The following is a 22,966-nucleotide window of genomic DNA, read 5'->3' on the forward strand; positions in this document are numbered from 1 at the left end:
GGCAAGAGGCCTGAACCAGAGATGTATGCTTGGACTTTGCCTGCCTAGAGGTAGCCTGAAGAGGATGAGAAAGGATGAGCTGTGGGTAATTTTCCAATTTAGGAGATGGCAGAAAGAAGTGGGAGTAGAGGATACCCAAACAGTAAGGGCACCAACTCGGGCTTCATAACCTCACGGATTTCGTTTTTGACAGCATACTGTGGGTCCTATTGGCCCAGCTCTTTTAAGCCGCCCTTACAGATAGGACTGTTTCTTCTCTGCGGCAGTCTTCGAAGTCCTCACACCCCTTCTGATGTGTCACAGGCAGCTTTTTAATGCCTGTTCCTTGCTGGATGTACAAGCATGAGGCCGTGAGTCGCTCGGGTGTCTGGCTGCAGTAGTCCAGCTTGGTCGCAGGGGGCGGAATCTGCGGCGGCCTGGCGAGCGGGCGGGGGCTGGAGGCGCCGCTCTCTCTCGGGTCAGACTCTCTCCTCCCAGTTCCCAAGCTCCCGGCTCCCGGCTCCCAGCTCCCGGCTCCGGAGCCTTTCCTCCCCGCACAGCTGAGGCGGGAGGGCGGCAGGCCGTAGAGGCGGTGTCGTGAGATCCGCTGGCCGTCCGCAGCCCCGCCGAGCCTGGAGGCCGCCCGGATGGAGCCGCGGCTCCCGATCGGAGCTCAGCCGGTGGCTGTATCCGCTTAAGGAGGAGGGAAGGGGAAGGGGGAAGGGAGGCCTCGGGCCGGGGGCGCGGGCCGGGGTGCTGCAAGGCCCTGCAGGCGTCGGCGGGGAAGGAGCCGGCTCGGGAGGTGCAGCTGGGCAGACGCAGGACGGCTGGGGTGCGCCGGCCCCGCGTCGCTGCTCTCTGGCTGCGTTTGCCAAAAATAATAAATAAAGAGAAAGACCCTTGACCTTCGGCTGCATACTGTGGAGGGTTTGGAGATGAAGGGTCCCCTCCGGGAGCCCTGCGCCCTGACCCTAGCCCAGAGGAACGGGCAGTATGAGTAAGTAACCACCTGATTTCCCACAGCGGAGAGAGGATTCTTCCATAAATCTCCCTGAGCCCCAAGACGTCTACCTCCTCCCACCTGGCCAAGTGGGCAGCAGGTTCATGACCCGGTGTGAAGAGTGAGCGCTTTCTAACCATGGGGCTTCACCCCCAGCTTCCAAGCTGCTAGGTAGCTCCTGGCAGTGTGTCTCAGTGGAAGGTCTCAGTGGGGCAGGGAAGCAGGAAGCCTGGGTTCTTAGTTCCTGCACCCTGTAACTGGCATGTGTTGTGTAACCATGGACAAATTAATAGGGCTCTCTGGGCCTTGATTTCCTCTGCAGTTGAATAAAAACATCAAGGGCCTCACCTATGGCCTTTGGATGTATAACTGGGGAATCGGAAATGTAAGAGTGCATTAAAAAGTAAAAGTGCTATGGGAATGCTGCACTGTTGTTACAAGACTTGTCTTTTCTCATCCCTATTCGATTGGTCCCTCCAGTCCCCAACCCTCTTTTGCCATTTGCTTGAAGGTGTGCATCTTCATTAATTCAGTAATGCGTTTGTGGAGGCCACGAACTGTCTCACTGGACTTGACTGTTGGAAAGAAAAGCTAATGAAATGTATAGAAATAAAATGGCATTTGGCATTTTCTCAGTATGTGTCACCACCCACTCTTTCTTGGGCTTTAGGAGCTATTGACTGATTGAGCAAAAGATTGTGTTAAGTCATCTCTTTAACCTTGCCTCTGTTGCCACTAACTTAACTTCAACTTAAAAGTATCCATAGTGACCATTATATATCATGATCCCCTATCCCTGTGGGGACGAGCCACTTGCCTTGGCTCGCTGCTTTTTGGGGATCCGTTTTTTCCTAATTTAAAACTTGTTGATCACTTAAATCCTATCATCTCTTAACATCAGATTCCACATAAAAGCAGTTTGTTTGAGGCTGTACATTTAAATCCACTTTCTTTCTGTTAATTCACACAGAATGTCCCACTAGCCTGGCCTGAACTTAATGGAGGCTATTGGTGACACTGAACTGATTGTCAGCTAGTTTTAGAAGGTGCTCTTTCCTGGATGCTGCTCTGGACAGTTCTGTTGGTATGGGAAATTTTTTATTTTCCTCAGATTTCATAATCTCCAGGAAGACTAGTTTAATATAACTAAATTCAACAAAGAAAGGAATTGAAAAGTGAAATGTCACTACCACTTCCAAAGGTCAGAATGGGTGGAGAGGTGTAATCTACAGGAACCAGTAGAGTCACAAATCAGTACCTTGGTTTCCTCTTCAGTCAAAACAAAGAGAATTGAATAGCTATATTGGATAACCACAATATGGGGTCTGATCCCTTGGTTTAGTAGGTTTAGAATCTCTTGTCTATTCAACTAATAAGCTCATCTTGGGCTAAGTACCCCATTCTAAGCTCATGGTCTAGACCTTTTATACTTGGAAAGGGTAGTTCTATTGACTCTATCATCCTCGTGTAGAAATTAAATTCTTATGCTTCTATTGTATATAAATTATAAGCTAATGTTTGATGGTCTAATAACTGTTCTGAGCATTTATTATTAATCAGTTCACTTGGCCCTTAAAACATCATCATCATCATCATCATCATGCTCCTTTACAGACAAAGAAATTGAGATGAAGTTACTTGTTCTCAGTCAACAATGTTGCATGGCTGAGATCCAAACCTGTGCAATGTTATTCAGAATTACAGAGAAGGTTCTTTTGAAATCATTACCACTTTAATGCCACCTATAATCCTCAAAGTTTTTTCTCTTGAGTGTCTTCTCTGACATGGGTGCCCAGAACTTTTTACCTTTGGCCTTTTTGTCTTAGGACTTTTGAAGCCGCTATGGTTCTAACAACCATAGGAGAGAGACCAAATTAAAATTAAAAATAAGGTCTTTTGGGGAGGCAGAATCAAATATTAAGATTTTTAAAATATTTTATTTACTTATTTGAGAGAATCGTTCTGGTTTTGTTTTCTTTGTTTCACCTTCCTCTGTTTAAATAAACAATTATGGGAGGGCTGGAGAGGTGGCTCAGCAGTTAAGTGCACTGACTGCTCTTGCGGAGGACCCAGGTTTGGTTCCCAGCACCCACATGGCAACTAACAACCATCTGTAACTCCAGTTCCAGGGGTTCTGATACCCTTCTTCTGACCTCTACAGGCATTGCACAACACTGGTGCACCTTCCTACATGCAAGCAATATACTCACACACATAAAATAAGAATAATAAGTAAAATATTTAAATGAATAATTATGTGTACATAGATTTTTTTATGCTTCCTAGCCTTATTCTTTTGATATAATGTCTTTAGTGACTAACATTATAGTACAGTCCATAAATGTTGCTGGGGTTCCCTTAAATTCTCAGTTTGTCCTATGATGGTTAACAGTACAGTCCAATTGCCTTACTACTAATGACCATGTCTAGTCGGCATAGTTTGAGATGATGCTGGTTTGTGTTAGTTTTCTTCAGAATAAACTCTTCCTCCTGACCCTTGCTTTCTTCCTAGCCTTGTCATCTAACTTCCAGTCTCCATCTGGGTTTATAGAGCTCTCTAGTCAATTCATGAACTTTCAAGTTTGAAAGTTCTGCCTGCCCAGTATACCTGCAATCCTCTTAAAATATAAGCTGCTGCAAATTGGAAACGTGAGAGTTAAACAGAAATATAGCATTAATACCTTTATTTCCCGTATTTTTATCTCAGCAGTTACGTACCCAAAATCATCCCCTTCAAAGTTAGCATATTTTGGAAAACAAATCCCAGGAATAAAATCCAACCCCTGAAAAGGGCAACAAAATAGAAAACAAATGCTTAAAAGCATTGATGTTTTTGAAGTCATTATCTGAAGTTGTATTTAGCAGTTCACTGCTGCTTACAGTGTAAGGTGGTTCACTTCTTCAACCAGTATTTATAGAACATCTAGTAGGCTGTAGACAAAATTAAGTAAAATCTTTGCTCTCAATGAGTTCTATCAATGAGGGGAAATAAATATAAGAGTGTTTGGGTGTTCTGCTGGAGGGCCAGGTTAAGAAGATACAGCCACTGGTTCTACTTGGGAATATTTGGAGAAGGCACCACAGAGGAGGTGATTTTTGAACAGGGTCTCATGAGAAAAATAGGTTTAAAAAACCCCACAGTTCTTGAAGAGTACTTGACATGGGGAAGTTAGTTGATGTTTAGAGCAGCTGTTTATCCATTAGACTATATGCCTTGATTTGGGTCACTAAGGATGTCTTTAAAAAATTGAGTCCAGTAGGGTGGAGTAAATGTACAGTCTGCACTCTGGAGTCTACACAGAAGAAGCATGAATTAGAAGTCAGCCTAAGCTACATAGTAAGTTACAGGCTAGCCTGAACTACATAGTGAAAGCCTGTCTTAAGAATTAGTATTTCAATCATGAGTACAAGTCGATTTAGAAATCTTGCATTTTATATTGGAAAGACATTTAGTCATGTTTGCACAAAAATACCAGGCTGAAGTTGGAAATGATGCACAAAGGCTGTGAAGGCAACCCACTCATGATGTTTGCCACCTTTTTGGTTATGGGGTTATTTTAATTAGTCCAACAATGACCCATTCTTATTCCTCCTATAGGCATGTTTGAAAGAGATAGAATCCTTCTTTGGTAAAACACATGACGATGTAATTGAAATCTAATGAATGGAGTTTCTAACTTTTGTTGATTCAGTACGTATAAGCGTCTGTAATGTGTCAGGCTCTGTGCTAGGCACTAGAAATACTGACGAAAAGAGAAGCATAGTCCCTGTCATCAAGGAGTTCACATGTACCTATTAATTCTTCATTCTTATCTACATACTAAAGTGTGTAATTTGGAATGCATGCTCTTAAGACTGTATACAGTTTTTAGGACATAGAATATTATATAATCTCTATGCATATAGGGCTGCTTAGCTGTTCAGATATTGATCACCACTATCATCTTTTAGGCCCTTAAGTAATATCTAGCTGTCATGATGCTCAGATCATGGGGACTTTATATAATACTTGTAGTTCCAGGGAAGTAAATGCAACAAGTCTAATAAACACAGATTTAGAGCTCCCCAGTTCTGCTAGGGAGGCTGGTCAGCAAGGCCCAAGAATCCTTCTGTCTCCACTACCCAGCATCAGGATTACGAGCAGGCACCATCACGCTTGGCTTTCTTACTTGAGTTCTGAGGCTCGAACTCAGGTCCTGATACTTACATGCGAAGCACTTTGACAACTGATCCACCTCCCCAGCCCCCAAAGTATCTACTAATAAAGGCCAACTCTTCTTCAAAAAAATAAATAAATGAATGAACACAGATTGTATTTGTATAGCAAGACAGCAAGGTATTTTGTTGCTGAAGATTTGGATCTTTCAGTCACTCTTTCATTGATACATTCTTCTGTTTCCTAGGTTAATAATCCAGTTGCATGGGAAGGAACAGCATGTTCAAGATATCATTCCTATAAATAGCCACTTCAGATGTGTTCAAGGTACTCGCTTTAATGACTTAGCTAGTTTTGTAATGTTTCACCTTGGTCACTAGTGCATTGTATAAAGCCATATATAGTTAAATTTGTCACTGTGTATAAAAATGAAATATATTACTCTCTACATAAAAAGTTCATGTTTCTTTTTTCAAGTTTTAAACTTATTTTTATGATAATATATGAATGTCTTGCCTGCATGTGTGTAAATGCATCCATGTTGTGCAATGCCTGTGGAGCCCAGAAGAGGGCATCGGATCCCCTGGAACTAGAGTTACAGATGATTGTTAGCTGCCATATGGGTGCTGGGAACAAAACCTGGTTCTTCTACAAGAGTAGTCAGTGCTCATAACCTCTGAGCCATCTCTCCAGCCTCAAAAGTCAATGTTTCTAACCTACCATAGAAGAGTGTTTTATCTAAAAGTGTTGAAGAGTTATATTGAAAAGTAAAAATGTGTTGCACTGAAAAAAATTACCTGTTTCCGTGGGTAGGGTTGGCGATGTCCATAGTCAGTTACCTGTATAGATAATGTTTTATGCTGACTGACGTATATGCAGATTTCAATGACAATTGTGGGCTTATCTGGCATCTTGTTCATCGTAAAGGCTCAAGAGCACATGGGTTTACACACATTCAGCATTTTGTTTCTAATATATTGGATTTCAAACATCTTAGCAACATACTGTTTCAGAGTGTGATCGCTCTTATTCAGTTGTATTGGTTCTCAAGACTTTACATTGGTGAATCATAACTCTGGGAAGGAAATATTTGGCTTTCTGCCCTCAAATTTGAGGACTGAACACAGAAAACAATCTGTTGTTTCATTTTCTGCCACCTCACGTTGCTCCAGAAAGGAAACTGATTACTAGAGGACAAATGTGTTCTGGCTCTCACAGGTCCATGCTTATATCAGGCAGAAGCATTCTATGTCTGATGTGGTTTCTTGAAAATTTGAATCCTAACTTGCATAAATGCTTTCTACAGTGAACTTTTTATCACAACAGTAACAGCATGCATATACTATAAAGTTTAGAAAGAGTGGGAAAGCACAAAGAGAATAAAGTCACCTAAATTTCTATTCTTGAGAACTATATAATGTTTTCCTTCTCTCTATGCACATGATATGTAGTTTAAGCATCATTTTCAACATGCTTCTCTGTTCTACTCACTACTGTATTGAGTGTTGTCCATAATAATATTGGCTATGTACTCTTCATTTTATGAATGGTCCTTAATCTAATTATTCTTCTCTGGTTGGCATTTGGGTTACTTTTCACTAAAATAAACAATAATAGGGTGAGCATCTCTGTACATGAATCTTCCTGCATAGCTCCTCTTTCTTGGGATTTAGCCCTGTAGTAAATACAGTCCCTGTGTATGACTTTTAAGACAGTACGATGAAAAGAAAAGACAATATGTATTAAGAACTAAAAATACTGGACAAGCTGTAGTAGCTCACAACTGTAATCCCAGGAGGAGGCTGAAACTGGAGGATTGCAAGTTCAAGGCTAACCTGGGCTACGGAGTGAGTTCTAGGCCACCTTTGCTATATAGACTCTGTCTCAAAAAAAAAAAAAAAAGCAAGAAGAAGGAGGAAAGGAAAAGCGATTGGGGGAAAAGGACAAGAAAGAAAGGAGGGGTGAATTGAATTGAAATACCTCCAAGGAATGATGTCTATACTGTATAGAAGTCAGCTGTTGTATCTGCCCTGTTTGGGGGGGGGTGCATATTAAACAAGGTACCTGCATGCTGTCATGCTGTCATGCTGTGGTAGTTTACTCTGCTTACTTCTCTTTTCAAGTTGTACCCTTACACAAAAAAAAGAAGAGTCAAATAATGTGGCTTTGGTTTCCTATGGTCTTTTTGCTTTTTTCTCCTACTTCTAAGGTCTCACACTCTTGCTGTTTTTAGTAAGAAGTAGATGGTCAGTTGTTAGATTGCAGTGGAAAATGTGTACAGTCTTACATTGTTATTCCCCAAGACAAATTGAAATGTTATGTCATGGAGGTTTTGCTTCCTTTCCATTTCCTTACTTGTGCCTCTAATTGGAAAACTAACCACTCTAGTTTTGTGGAACTAAAGTGGTGACTGTAGACCTTGTCCTTATATCCTCCTTACCAAACCCTGCTACAAATAGTATTGAGATTACATTCTGATGTTAGACAACTTAGTTCCTTACCATTTGCTGCTTTTGCACCTGAATAGTGGAGCCAGATATAGAATCTAGTCTGGTGAGGGAGCTAGAAAGTATGGGATGATTCATTTGACCATTGTAGATCCAGGTTAATTCTAAAGAGCCAGGACGTATGATTCAATTAGCCAGGAGAGGGCAGTTGCCTTTGGTCAAATCAAGAGAGGCAAAAAGGAAAAGGAGGAAAAGTTAGGTTGAGTCTAGACACCAGGGGCAAAGGAGGAAGTCCAGGAAGACCATTGTGAGAAAACAAAACCCCAAACTTGCAAATTGCTTTGTGCTATTTTTTATTGACACATAATATCTCTGCATGTTAATAAGTACTATCACAGCTTGAAATATATATATATATATAAATTTCAAATTGACATTTCATTGTGCTGGAAACCTTCAAACTCTCCTAGTTATTTTCAGATCTATAATAATATGATGTATACTGTAGTCACCCTACTATGCTATGGTACAGTAGGACCTAGTCCTCCTGTAGCTAACTGTACTTTGGTATCCATTAATCAGCCTCTGTGGATCCTCTACCTACTACTCCATCCTAGCCTCTGGGAACCATTGTTTTACTCTGCATTTCTATGAGATCACCTTCCACACATAAAGAGAAAAGTATTTGTCCTTTTGTGCTTGGTTTATTTCAATTGACATAATATCTTCCGGTTCCATCCATATGGCCGAAAGGATGGGATTTTATTCTTTTTTTATGGTTGAATAATATTTCATTGTATTTTATACACTAAATTTCCTTTATCCCTCTGTGGTCACTTTAGTTGATTCCATGTCTTGATTATTGTGACTAGTCTTAATAAAGATGGAATCACAAGTGTCTCATACTTCTTATTGGATATAATAGATCTTGGATTTATAGGTGTTCATTGAAGCCCAAGAGCAAAGAACTTTAGATATACCCTATTCTTACACAAGGTAAAAGCAGACATAATGAGGTCATTGAGAAGTTCCCATAGACTGTATGAGTTAAGAAAATAAATAATTCAGCTCTGAGGCTTTGGGTCACTTCCGTGACTTTGTGTAAGAAATATCTAAAGAACACAGAGAACTAAACTTGCCTTCACGTACATGATGTTACTGTATTCCTATTTTAAATTTGCCATTTCTGCCTTTTCTTTGAGGGAGCTCCACATGGTTCCTACATCAGTTCATTTTCCATTTAGTTGAATTGCTCATGGTCCTTAGAACCCAGAGCCTTAAAAATATACTTAATAACTGGGCATGGTAGCATACTCCTTTAATCCCTGGCACTCAGGAGGCCGAGGCAGGTGAATCTCTGTGAGTTTAAGACCAGTCTGGTCTGTAAGGTGATTTCCATGTCAGTCAGGGATACACACTGAGACTGTCTCAAGAAAATATGCTAAACAAAAACAAAGATTTTTTTTAATGTGTTCTAAGACTCAGGAGTGACTGAGTAAAGCTGTTATTTAGTTATAAAATACTGCTTTGAGTGGTAATAAGCGCTTTTCTTTTCTGTGATTCTGTTTGGTTTTTTTTCTCCCCTCAGAAGCAGAAGAAACTCTTTTGATTGATATTGCTTCAAACAGTGAGTATCTTTCTGAATGCAGTTGTTTTTCATTCTACAAACATTTACTTCTTTTTTTACATTTTGTTTATTATTTTTATTTTATGTGTATGAGTGTATTGCCTGCATGTATGTGAGTGCACCCGTGCCGTGCGATGCTGCAGAGGTCAGAAGAGGGCGTTGGATTCCCTTGGAACTGGAGTTAAGGACGGTTCATAGCCTACATGTGGGTGCTGGGAATCAAACCCGGGTCCTCTGCAAGAGCAGTCAGTGCTCTTAACCGCTGAGCCATCTCTCCAGCCCCAACATATACTTCTTTACTCTCTGTATTTAAGAAACAGCCATACATATTAGCCTCATTTCTCAAAAACATTTAGGCTAAGCCTAAGAAATCACTGGTTGGTGGTAAGAATCTGTACCAGCATTGAAAATACAGTCTCCTTTTACAATACTGAAAAGCTTTAAGCTACTTGACACTACAAGTATTGTCACTGTCAATTATGTCATTGCTGTGGAACTGATCATTGTAGGAAGAGCTAGTAAAATGCTTGAAGTAATTGAGGTTTATGGATAGTTTTTTTTCTCTTTTAATTTGTGTGTGTGTGTGTGTGTGTGTCTGTGTATATATGCATGCTCATGAGTATACAGGTGTCAAGGGCACTGGTCAAAAACTGTGGTTGTCATTCTTCAGGTGCCATCTACATTTTAAACAAAATTTTAATTGAATTTTTGTGATTTTCATACAATATGTTTTGGTGGTGTTTAGATCCCATCCCACTTATCTGCACCTTGACCTACTGCTCCCTGCCCAATTTAATGTACTCTATTTTTTATATATGTAGATATATATGTATATATACACACATGTGTGTGTGTGTTGTGTGTATAGAGGCCTATAAAGGCTAATTTGTGTTCCCAAATATCCTTTAGTGTGGGTCCATCCACTGGAGCATGGTTAATATACCCAGAGTTATATCCCTGAAAGAGACTGACTCTCCCCCTCACAGGAATCATCAGTTGCCAATAGTTCCTCAGATAGGGTTAGGGTTCTTATCCACTTCCCCACATCTATGCTGGACCTTTGTTTTTGAGACAGGATCTCACTGGCCTAGTGCTCACAGATTAGGTAGGCTAGCTGACCAGTAAGCCCCAGGAATCTGCCTGTCTCTGCTTCCCTGGCAATTATTTCAATTGTAATCAGGTCCAACTTTTTTTTAACCTTTTTTAAATTGAGCTTTTTAAATTTCATATGCTTTTGACATGGATTCTGGAGACTGGAGATCAAACTCAGGTTCTCATGCCAAGATGGCAAGCACTTTACGGACTAAATTATCTACCTAGCCCTATTTAGTTTTTTTTTTTTTTAAGTTAGCATACAAAGTAATAGGTTTAATTAAGGAATTTTCATACATGCTTTATTTTCAGTGATCTCTCCCTCCCCTCCACCATGTCCCTGATTCCCTCTTGTTGGTCTCTTTACTCTCCTTCCTCCTGCTTTCCCCTCCCCGACCCATCCTTAAGACCTCCTTTTCCTCCTTTCTCTTTCCATGACTGTACCCCCTACACACACACACACACACACACACACACACACACACACATATTCACCTGTGTAAAAAGTACAATCTAAAATGTGCGTGTGAAAGAAAACCTGACGTGTGTGTCTTTCTGAGTCTGAGATATTTTGCTTAACGTGGCAATTTCCAGTTACACCTATTTTCCTGCAAATGTCATAATTTCATTTTTCTTTGTCGTTGAATAAATGTTATTTTTCAACTGCTATTATGTTGTAGAATTTTCTGCTACCCTCCTTTTATTATATTATTTTGAAGAGCTACAAAATCCATTAAATTACTTGTCTAAGCATTCTTTTTTTTCTTTTTTAAACTAATTTGTGTCCTACATAAGCACTGTTCCCTGGAGGCGTCCATTCATCAGAGGGAACATGGTCTTCTTTTTGCTGTTTTTGTTTTCTCGTTTTTTTATCAGTTTGATGCAAATCATTGACTTTCCGTGCAAGATGTTCTTTGTTTATCGTCTAATTGTGCTGTGGCATGGAGAGGAGAAAATGGGCATTTGATTGCTGCTGTGACTGCTTTGTGGTTGCTATGGAAAAGCGTATCTATCTGACCACATGAATCAAAATCAAATGCTTTGCCTTATCTCTTGCTTGAGTCCTTGGATGAGTAGAACTTGGCATTTAGCTTGGGGCTATAGGTTGCACATAATTGTGTTTAGTGAGGGTCTCTGCCCTTGGCACTATTAATTTGTACTGAATGGTTTTCTAGTTTGGGATTATTACTCATTTCTTTAATCATGGATTTTGGAAGCCTTAAAAGCTGGTTCTGAAATGCTAAGTAAACTTAGCTACTGGCTTCTGCTGCAGGTAACTAAGACAGAAAGTAAATCAGTATCTCTGTGTCATTGCACAGAGGACGGCAAAACAGCACTACACTGGGGATGTATGTACCTCAGTTGACATTCACAGAATCCTACATTCCGTCCCAAGCACGATATAAACTGGGTGTGGTAGCACACACCTGTGATCTCAGCACTTGGAGGAGAGGCAAGAGGATCAGGAATTCAAGGTCATTCTCAGCTATGTGAGTTCAAGGCCAGCCTGGTTGACACAGACCCTGTTTCCAAAACAAAACAAAAACAACAACAAAAGGAAAATAGGGTCAGAGAGAAGTTTCAATTAACAAAAGCATTTGCTGCAAAGTCTGACAACCTGAGTTCAACCTCTAGAACTCACAGAAAATAATACACTGCAATGATGGGCAGGCCCGATTTTAATGTAAATATATAGTATCTAGATATTGGTATTTAACATCTTTAAAATATTTTTCTGATTATAAATTTAATATATTTTAATTGTGTCTAATTTGTGTCATCAGAAATATTTGAAATATCAAATTAAAATTATATATAGAACTGGAGAGGTGGCTCAGTGGTTAAGAGCACGTACTGCTCTTGCAGAGGACCTGATTTCAGTTCCCAGCACCCATGTCTGTGGATCACAACAATTGTAACTCCAGCTCCAGGGACTCTGATGCCCTCTTTGGACTCTGGAGGCATTGGCATTTACATGAGCGCACACACACACACACGCACACACACATACACATTTTCTCTCTCTCTCTCTCATGCACAAACACACGCACACACACACACGCACGCACACACACACATATATATATATATATGTGTGTGTGTGTGTATGTATATATATCCTTCTATTTTATTTATAGTTTCATATAAGTGGGATCCTTATCCATACTTTTTGTGGAGTGTTTTGTGGGAGGACTATGGTCCTGAGGATTGAACCCAGGGGCCTTGTGCATTATAAGCATATGCTCTACCACTGAGCTAGAGCCTCAGCCCTTTATTTATGGTTTTTATCCTGGATTTTCATTTAACAGTATATGGTGGCATTTTCCCATGGCATTTTAAATTATTTTAAATATGATTTTATTGTTGTTATTTGTTTGTTTGAGACAGGGCCCTTTGTATGCAAGGTAAGCATCAAACTCTCTCTTGTAGCCAAAGATGACATTGAACTCCTTGTCTTCCACCTCCCCAGTGCTGGAATTACAAGCATGTTCCACCATGTGCAGTTCTTTAAACATGATTTTGAGTAACTGATATTTCACCATAATTATATGCCAAATTTTAGTAAGTAAGCCTCTATAAAATTAAGTCATCTTTGGGGAACATGATTCATCTCTTTATTCAGACCCTCTTTTTAAAACTGCTAGTTTCTTCAGGTACATCAGATTTTTTTAGTTTAAGAATTTCATGGTGGAATTGTAAATGAAATTTTTTTCTGTTATCTTCTGATTACTCATTGCTGGCATATAGAACAGCTAATGAGTTGAGTATTTTATAAAATATATATATATTGTTTTCACTTTGGTAGGTAGATAGCTTTAGTTATCTGCAAATGACAACAGTGCCTCCTTTCTAATAGCTATGACTGTTAATGGCTGTTAGTTTTTCTCCATGTCTTACTATACCCATGAGAATTTAGGGGTCACTATTAAATAATGATGTTAGTCCCTGTGTAGCTCCGGACTTCAATGAGAACACCTCAAATGGTGCTTCCCAGTGAACGACATTCTTGCCTGATTATTTGCCAATTGTTCTATTAAAAAATATATTACATTTAAACCAGACAGGGCACATGCCTGTAGTCTGAGCAGTTGGGAGACTGAGGCAGGATGATAAGGAGTTCAGGCCCAGGGCTACATAGTAAGTTCTAGGCCAGCCTGGGCTGCCTAGCAAGATTCTGTCACAAAGAATAGCAACAAAAAACTGCATTTAAGTTTTTGTGTTCTTTAAAACTATGAATATATACTGCATTTTGTTAAATGCTCTTCCATTGTTCATGGAGATAATTATTTCCTTCATTCTTTCATATATATATATAGAGAGAGAGAGAGAGAGACAGAGACAGAGACAGAGAGACAGAGAGACAGAGACAGAGACAGACCAACTAGACAGACTAACAGAAAGAGTCTCAGTGTACCAGTCTGCCTTGCTTGGAACTTTCTGTGTAAGTCAGGCTAGCCTCGAATTCACAGAGTTCTGCCTGCCTTTGCCTCCCTAGTGCTGGGGGGTTTTCCTTTTATATTTTTGTGACCTATTAATACACTCTATTATGATATTTTTTTAAACATTAGCCTACCTAGTTTACTCATTATCCACAAATATTTGCTGAGTGCCTTCTGTTTATCAGACTTGGTTGTAAATCCTACAGAATCATTAGGAAACAGGTTACAAAAGATTGCTGCTCCCACTTTGCATTTTCCTTCTGTGATTTTTGGTGCTTAGAGCCACATAGATGCCTATAATTCATTAATTCATTCCAGAAAAATCTGAGAACTTTTTTTAAGGCAGCATGTACTGTGCTAGGCTCTAAAAATACAAGAGAAAGCAACACATTCTTGGTAGTGCATGGATTTTAATTCAGGAAACCAGAGTTGACCAAGACTAGATACATGAGTGTGGTTTTAAGAAATACTAACAAGACAAAGTACAAGGAGTTTATGAGGGGTTACTAGCTTACACAAGGTAGTCAGAGAAGGCTTTTTTTTGGTGTTTTTTTTTTTTTTTTTTTTTTGAAGCAGGGTCTCCCTGTGGCCCCAGCTGTCCTGGAACTCACTATATAGACCAGGCTGGCCTTGAACTCACAGAGATCCACCTACCTCTGCCTCCCAAGTGCTGGGACTACAGGTGTGCACCACCATGCTCGGCAGAGAAGGCTTTTTCGTAGAACTGCCATTTAGAATGGGAACAGAGAACCTAAGAAACAGATCAAAACTGGAGAAAGAAACATATTCCAGATAAAGGGGGTCACGAGGCTCCAAATTGGGACTTACCTTAACACTTTCTGTGAAATAAAAGGCCAGGGTGTTTGTATAGGGAAAGGGAGGCTATGGCCAGAACCAGTGGAATCTTGTAAGCCAAAGTGTTGAATATGCATTTTTAGAATAAAAATGAGAAGTTAACGTTTTTTGCTGATGTCGTGTCATTTGCATGGAAACAGAAAAATCACTTGGAAGGCAGTTTTGCTAGTAATTACCAGAGAATGTAGTGGTGGTAGGAGTGGCAATAAGTGAGCTGATTTCAGAGATGAATTTGGAGGTAAAATAAAGAAGACTTGGTTTGGGTGTAAGAAGTGGAGAAGTGTCAAGGATGGGATAAGAGTTTCTAACATGAACGTAGTTGATGGTCCATTTGCATAAATACATTACAGACAGAATGACTTTTGAGGGTGCTGTTATGAATTTAGTGTTAGCCATATTTAGTGAAGATTTCTTTGAGATGGTTGTATGTAGATGATAAATTGGCAGTCAAACAGATGCATGAGAAGCTCAGAAACATGGTCTGGACTACTAGCATGTAGATGATATTCAGAACCGTGGGAGATAATGTGATCATGTCTGGAGCTGTGCTGTCTAATGCAGATGCCCATTTACAAAAGTACAGTTCAGAATATTGTTCTTCCATTTCAGTAATCACATTTCAAGAACTCACGAGTCTTTTGTGCCCATACTGAACAGCACAGCTATAGAGCATGCCCATCATCACATAGCCCATCATCACAGAAAATCTTAGACAGTGATTACATAGAATGAGAAAATAATTTGGGATAGAATTCAAAGAATTCCTTTTTGAGTTATATATAGGAGTCAGTACTTCAAAGAGCAGTAAAATATACTGTCCAAAGGCGACCAACTGGATGAGTCATTTCATAGGAACCTTTGGAAGAGATGATTTCAAATGTGGGGTCTGTCTAGAGAATAGTGATATCAGGGCTAGAGTGGTAGCTCAGCGGTTAAGAGTGCTTGCTGCTCTCCTACCCAAATTGAGTGTTCACAACCACCTGCCCTCCAGCTTCAGGGGATATAACACCCTCTTCTGGACTCCATGGGCACCTGAACTCATGTGCACATACCCTCATTCCAACACACACATATACACATAAAATAAAATAAAAATCTTAAAAAAAAAAAGAATGGTGGTTAAGTATAAGAGTCCTGAGAAAACTAGAGGAATTCAGAGTGATGGAGGTCCTGGCGAAAAGAGTCTTCTTCCTGGAATCAGATTGGAAAAGGGATGAGTACAAACACAGGTGGCTTTCTTTTCTCTGGAACCTGAGGTGACACAGGCTACTGCAGTGAGAGGACATGAGACGGAGTTGATCCACAGTCTTAGAATATGACATGGAAAGGTGTGAAACACTTGTTTCAGATAGCATTAGGAGACTAGTTGACTATGGAAACCAATTGCATTCTAGGATAGAGGGTCCATTTGTGGTTGGCAAACAAAATTTCATTATAATAGCAAATCTGTGTGTATATGTATATATACTTGGGTGCCTGGTTCCACTAGTTGCTCAGGTGGAAGCTCAGAGAAGGCAATTAGTTGGACTTCTGTGGGTTAGAATTTAGCCAAATAGGTGCTGTGGGAGACCAGACGTACAGCAGTTGTGGATTTTTGCAACGGATTGTGATGATGACATCTGTTTGAGCAAAAGGGAAGTGAAAGCAAGGAGAACTCAGTGGATAGTAAGTAGAGGGATTAATGGGCCAGAGGTTCCCATGAGGTCAAAAACAATTACCGGGAGGATAATGAGCAAGTTAATTGGAAGGAATGATAGGTCAGAGTGGGATATTTGAATTAGAGGTTTGTTAGTTAGATGATAGAGTTTCTAGGATGAAAAGTCCAGGTATTATTGACACAGTCCCACTAGGGAGCCAGGCAGTAGTGGCTGAGGTAGAGTGGGAAGGCCCCTGGATGAGGAAGTTGAAGGTGTTAACTGTTTTTCAGCACCAACTTTAAAGGGAGACTAACTAATGACAGGAGTTTGAGTGGCGGTAAACTCTTAAATGTCAGGCATTGAACCCTGAATTCCAAGGTTCTAGTAGAGTGGTGGCCACACAGAGGAAAGGAAAGAAAATGGTATAGCCCAATGGATGAACCTCAGAACAGAAAGGGGTTTTCCTGAGGAAAGAGGAGAGGGGGTAGTCTAGAGGGGATAGTGCATTCCATCATGTTTAAGGCAGGATGGTGGTGCCTGCCTATAGACCCAGCTGCAGGGGAAGCTGAGGCAAGAAGACCACATGAGACCAGGAGATCAAAGCCAATCTGGACAACATAGACTCAGTCTCATAATTGCATCATGTGTGAGAGAATGTAATAGCCTCCTTCAAGAGGACTGTGGGGGAAGCAGTCATCTTGAAAACCAGCCAGTTTGCATATGGCACTCATTTTTTAATCTGGTTGTATGTTAAAATCACTTGGCAAGTATTTAAACACTACCAGTGCAATCAAGTATAATGCTGTGTGCCTGTAGTCCCAGTACTTGGAAGATTGAGGCAAAAGGATTGCATGTTCCAGACTAGCCTAGGCTACATAGTGAGATCTTCTCAAAAAAAAAAATGCCAGTTTCTCGGCTTCATCCCCAGAGATTCTGGTTTCATTGTCCTGGGGTGGGGCCTACATACATATGTCAATATGTTCTAAAAGTACCTCTGGGGCTGGAAAGATAGCTCAGTTGATAAAATGCTTGCTCTACAAGCATGAGGGCCTAAGGTCCATCACCAGAACCAATGTTAAAAAAGCCAGGTGTAGTGGCAAGCATGTGTGTATTCCCATCACTAGGTAGGCAGAGACAGTAGTTTCTTCAGGCTTACTGGTCAGCCAACCTAGCCTACCCAGTGAGCCTCAGACCAATGAAAAGACCCTGTGTCAAAAAAAAAACCAAAATGGATGTCTCCTGAGACAAGATACCAGAGAGATTGATCTCTGGCTTCCACACACATGTGCACACACATACATGCATCCACACAATAATAAAGTTGCCTTGGTAATGTAATGTAACTGTAGTTGAGAACTACTGAGAAACACAGGGAGTGTTCAGATGAAGTGAAGGATATAGGAATATTGCTGACCACAGAGGGCTGGGTGTTCGGACAGGGTAGAAGGAAGAGAAGACAAGATTGGATCATGGGATAATCTGCTGTATTTTGTAACCAACAGGATAAGAGAATATCCATTGTTATTTTCCAATTTCTGGGTTCTTCTGGCCATAAAATAGGTCAGGTCTGTATTTGCTAAAATGTATCATTCAAGAATTGTGGGGAAGTGGCGAGGTGAGATGGCACCTGCCTTTATATTCCAGCTCTTGGGAGACAGAGGCAAGTGGATCTCTGTGAATTTAAGGCCAGCTTGGTCTATATATTGAGTTCCAGGCCAGCCAGGGCTACAAAGTGAGACATTATCTCAAAAACAAAACAAAACAAACAAACAAACAAAAATAAGCTACAAAATTAGAAGAAGAGGAAAAGAGCTATGGGAAAAAGAGAATGTATTATTCTTCTAAATTTGTATCAGATAGAAATTGCTTCATTTTACCTATTCTGGTTATAAATTTTCTGAGAAGTGGAGGACTTATCATATCCTAATGTCTTTCCCAGACTCTTTAAGGCCACTTCTAATTGACACTTTAGCTCTCCACTTTGTTCGTCTCCATGCAGTAGATCCCCATTAAGAATCTTATCTCTAGTCCTCTGGATTGTTGTTCATTTTTCTCCAATTTTATCTCTTTTATTCTTCTGATAAGTAATTTTATTTTTTATAAAAAATACTGCATTCTATGAAGATAGAAACAAAGCAAAGAGAACAAAAACAGAGTCAAAGCTTGAGTACTAGATTTCCAATGTAAGAAACTAGAATTTTAATTTCATTTTCTCCTTTCTTTGTATTTACAAGTGTGGGAAAGTCCATTTCAGTAGCCATTTATTAAATGCCTTCTGGCCATGAAGTCTGACCTTATTGTCACCAGTAGAGTGATCAACTAGCCCAGGACTTTCTCTATACTGGCATGAAAAGTCTTGAGTCATACATAGGAATCCCCTCAGTCCCAGACAACTCTGAGACTATTGGTTACCCTAGATTATGGAAAGCATGGGGTAATGTGTATATGTATCCTGCCTCTTGACTTTAAGGAGCTTTTAGTTTTACAGGCATGGGTAATCAATATGTGTAGTCAACCAATTGGAATGAGAATATAAATAAATAATAGGAGATATATATAAACTCTGACTGGCCTGGAACTCAGAGATCCACCTGCCTCTGCCTCCTGATTAGAGCTACCACACCCAACTCAGGATCACCATATTGAACCTGTTGATTCAGATGATAATTATAGAACATCAGCAAACTGGAGAAAGTATATTATACCCATAAAAAAACTAGCCCCTTGGTAAATTTGCTTCTAATTCTACTATTTCCCAATTGACTATACTTGAACCAAACCACTGTTGGACATAGAACATTATATTGCTTTTACAAGGTTATTCAAAATTACATTTTTCCACTTGCAATAATGAGGTGTGGGTATGTCTTTTCAGAATACTTCACATCAATCCCACTGTTTTTAATTAGTTTGTAAATTTAATTTACTCTGAAACTAACTATGTTACTTCCTTTATTCCCTTAATGCTTCAGACACTGTGTGATCTGGATTTGAAATGGTAGGAATTTCCAGCTCTGGGATAGGAAGAGGGTGATTGATGAATTTATCTTTTGCTAGAACTTAGAAATACCTGAATTGACATCCAAGCGATCAGGACATATGAAACTATGATTTAGTATGTCTATTGCTAGGCTAATTTGTTCATTGGCAGTTCATCAGCATTGTGAGTACCGTCTTCCTCTAGGGTTTCCTCTCTGCTTCATCCCCTCTGCCACCACCACACCAGGTCCCTTATTCTTGGACATATGCTGCTTGTTAACAGTCTGGAATATTTGTGATCTGGACCTCCTACTGACTTGATAATTTGAGAATGTGATCCTAATAAAACATTGTATCCCATAGCTGGATATGCGTGGATTTAATTCTTTTCAAAGGTGGTTGCAAAATCCGGGTACAAGGGGACTGGACCAGAGAGCGCCGCTTTGAAATTCCTGATGAAGAACACTGTTTGAAGTTCCTCTCAGAGGTCTTTTCAGCTCAGGAAGGTAAGTCATGACTAAATGATTTTCTGTCCGCTGTTTTAATGGGAGTAAACTACTGACCTGCTGATTCAGAAGCAAATAGACATTAGCAAAGTCTTTCACTCTTTATGCACTGATAACTGAATTTTATTCCTTCATGAATGAACCCAGAGAGAGAGAGAGAGAGAGAGAGAGAGAGAGAGAGAGAGAGAGAGTAGAGAACATGTCTACCAGCTTTAAGGAGAAGGTTAGTGCTATTGTATGTAGTTTACTGCAGATTATAATCACCCACCCCCCTTTCTTATCCCAGATGACTCCAGAGCTGTCCACATTTCCTTAGGTTCTTTTATCCTTTCAAGAATTGTGCTGACCCTCCATTTAAGGAGTTTGAATAAATGAATAGTTTGGGGTTATAGTTCGGACACTGTCTCTCCAGTTTCTGACCTGAGGTTTATCTTTTCTAGCTCAGTCACAACTTCTCCTTCCTGAACAGAAAGACTCATCCAGCTGGTACCAGAAATTAGACACTAAAGAGAAACCTGCTTATTCGGGTATTGCAAAGATTCTCTTATCCCTGTTTGCTATGATCATTTTAGAGTCAGTACATTGTATTAAGCTAGATGAATTGATTATGTGGATTAATGCCAACATCAAACATAATCTCCTGTGGAGTGGTTTTATTGACTCCATGGCTATGGATTATACTTACTCCCAATCCTTTCTATGGTATAGTAGCTCTTTAAGGACCAGCTTAGCAAAAATGACAAAAAGTCCATAGTCCACAGCTAGACAGCCTAGGTTTGAATCTCAAGTCTGCAGCTTTCTAGTTATGTCATCTTGTTCAAGTGACTCAACAGCTCTGAACTTCTATTTCCTTCTCCGTGGAGTGGGAAGATGTTTAATAGTACCTACCTTGTGAGGTTATTGTGATGACTAAAGAAGACAAATGATATAAACCCTCCTGTAAATGCTAGCAGTTATTATTCAAGTTCTAGACTAATGAATAAAAACTTCTAGTGTTCCACTTAGTGTGTCAGTGCTGCCAGGATGAATGTGATTCTTTCGATAAACTAAGTAGTGACTACCCTTATGGTACCCTTTTGTTCAGTTATGATCCTACCATGAGCAAATAACAGCCTTGTCTGTCCTGGCTATGTTGGAGGTTAGCTTCATCCCCACTTTGACTTTGGGTCTTGTATCCTTCAGGGCTTCTTGGATTTGAGGATAACTTTTCAACTATGAATTTGGATAAGAAAATGAATGTACAAAATCACCCCACAGGGATTCACCGGGAACCCCCACCCCCACCTCCTTCAGTGAACAGAATGTAAGTCCTGTGTTGCAACCTACTTCCTCCCTGTAGGAGGCTTGCATTTTAGGAAATTTGACTTTTGAATAACCGCTTTATTTGCTAGGCTTACACGGGAAAAAGAAGCTTCAAACAAAGAACAGCCCAAAGTGACCAACACCATGCGGAAGCTGTTCGTACCAAATACCCAATCTGGGCAGCGGGAGGGTCTGATCAAACATATCCTGGCAAAGCGAGAAAAAGAATATGTCAATATTCAGTCTTTCAGGTTCGTCTGTTTTTGCTCACTGAGTCTGAATATTTAGGTATAATGGACAATGGCCTTTTGATTTGTCAAGCATTATCTCAGGTAAGAATCAAAGCATGATGAAAGGGAATGGTCATCTGACTCAGGCTCCTTTCTCCACTGGTCAAAACCATGTATCTCCAAAATAATGGAGAAGCTATGGTTTCCCTTCAATTTCCAAACTACTAATAATAGCATGTCTACTAATGTTTTTATCTAAGAGGACCAATTCAAACTGAAATATAATAGAAAATTTCCCATTAACACATTCTATAAACAAGTATGTGTTTCTGTCTAGCCTGCCAAACCTTAGTTCAACCAATATTTTAAAAATTTAAATCTACAATTACTATCATGTATTACTACCATGTATTACTACTACTTGCTTTGGTAATTGATTAAACTGAGCAAGTTTCACTCAGTTCTTTTGACTGCAAGACCTGTCTTGGATTCTTTATTTTCATTTCACCTTTATTCATTAATATCCCCTTTTATAGACTTGGTACATGTGGTATATAGGGGGTGTGATGAGGCATGGCGTGTATCCCCAATGTGTGAAACAACAGCACTTCTTTTTGTCATTCATGAACAGAATGTACCTTTCTAATCCAAGACTCCAGTCCCATCTGTTATCCTTATATGCATCATTCAATCTATTTCAGTCATAGCTGTATCCTGATACTAAAATGTGCAACTCCTCATATTCTGCACAATGCTTATATGTAAACAATTAAGACAGTCATGAGTTCCCTTATGTTTTCCCCCTTAATACAGTATCTGCATCATCAAAATTTACTAAACAGGTGTCCTCATAATATTTCAAGAAGTGAGGGTTTGGGGCCAGCATGAAGATCTCTATTTCCCATCCAAAAGCTCTCCCTTAAGTATGAATTTGCATGGCATTTAATTGAACAGAAATGTGGTAGAACATTTAACTTTATGTGTCTTTTTAAAAATACATAGTTCTTTTTTATGGATTCACTTGATGTAAAATGTAAAGAAAAATAAACTCATGCCTTTATTTCCACATGCAAGAGATTTCTTTCTTCCGTATCTGCAAAACACTTCGAAGAGTTATGTCAGTATATCATGAAGATACCCTTCCATAGAAGTGGCAAAAGCAGCATTCTGTTTGTTCATATTTGATCTTTCTTTTCAAATTAATTTTTTTTACTGTTATGTATTAGATTTTTTGTTGGAACTTGGAATGTGAATGGCCAGTCTCCAGATAGCGGGTTAGAACCTTGGCTGAACTGTGATCCAAATCCTCCTGATATTTACTGCATTGGGTAAAGAACACTTCTGGATCTTACTTTTTGTTATGTATTTGGTATTAGTTTAACATGACTTTAGCTTCCCTTCTATTTACTTTTTTGTATATGTGTGTTTGTATTTATGTGTGTGCATATGTGTGAAGGCACTCATGCATGTGAAGGCCAGAGGTTGAAGTCAGGTGTTTGCTAAGTTGGTCTCTTCCTTATTTTCTTTTAGGTTTTTTTTTAGTTTCATACATGCATATAATGAATTTCAGTCATTTTCACTCCTTAATCACTTCTCTCATCCCCTTCCTCTCCTGCTGACACACTTCTTCCTCCCAATACATCCCCTCCTACTTTCACGTCTTCTTTTTGTGTATGACCCACTGAGTTTGATTAGAATTACCTGCATAAGTGCAAG

At 39.7% G+C, this 22,966-nt stretch overlaps 1 protein-coding gene across 2 annotated transcripts in view; it reads left to right on the forward strand.

Annotated features, from left to right (window-relative positions):
- Window positions 1-425: 425 nt before the first annotated feature.
- The window catches only part of Ocrl (OCRL inositol polyphosphate-5-phosphatase), a 58,192-nt gene continuing 35,651 nt past the window's right edge, over window positions 426-22,966 (forward strand). For both annotated transcript variants that reach the window (XM_029560411.1, XM_029560412.1), the window contains exons 1-9: window positions 426-665; window positions 897-976; window positions 5,383-5,462; window positions 9,171-9,209; window positions 19,608-19,718; window positions 20,159-20,245; window positions 20,901-21,021; window positions 21,110-21,271; window positions 22,477-22,578. In XM_029560411.1, coding sequence (XP_029416271.1) covers window positions 627-665; window positions 897-976; window positions 5,383-5,462; window positions 9,171-9,209; window positions 19,608-19,718; window positions 20,159-20,245; window positions 20,901-21,021; window positions 21,110-21,271; window positions 22,477-22,578 — 821 coding nt within the window. In that variant the 5' untranslated portion in view covers window positions 426-626. The remainder of the gene's footprint in view (window positions 666-896; window positions 977-5,382; window positions 5,463-9,170; window positions 9,210-19,607; window positions 19,719-20,158; window positions 20,246-20,900; window positions 21,022-21,109; window positions 21,272-22,476; window positions 22,579-22,966) is intronic.

The sequence above is a fragment of the Nannospalax galili genome, unplaced genomic scaffold, assembly GCF_000622305.1.
Source record: "Nannospalax galili isolate Female #2095 unplaced genomic scaffold, S.galili_v1.0 scaffold371, whole genome shotgun sequence".
NCBI lineage: Eukaryota > Metazoa > Chordata > Mammalia > Rodentia > Spalacidae > Nannospalax > Nannospalax galili.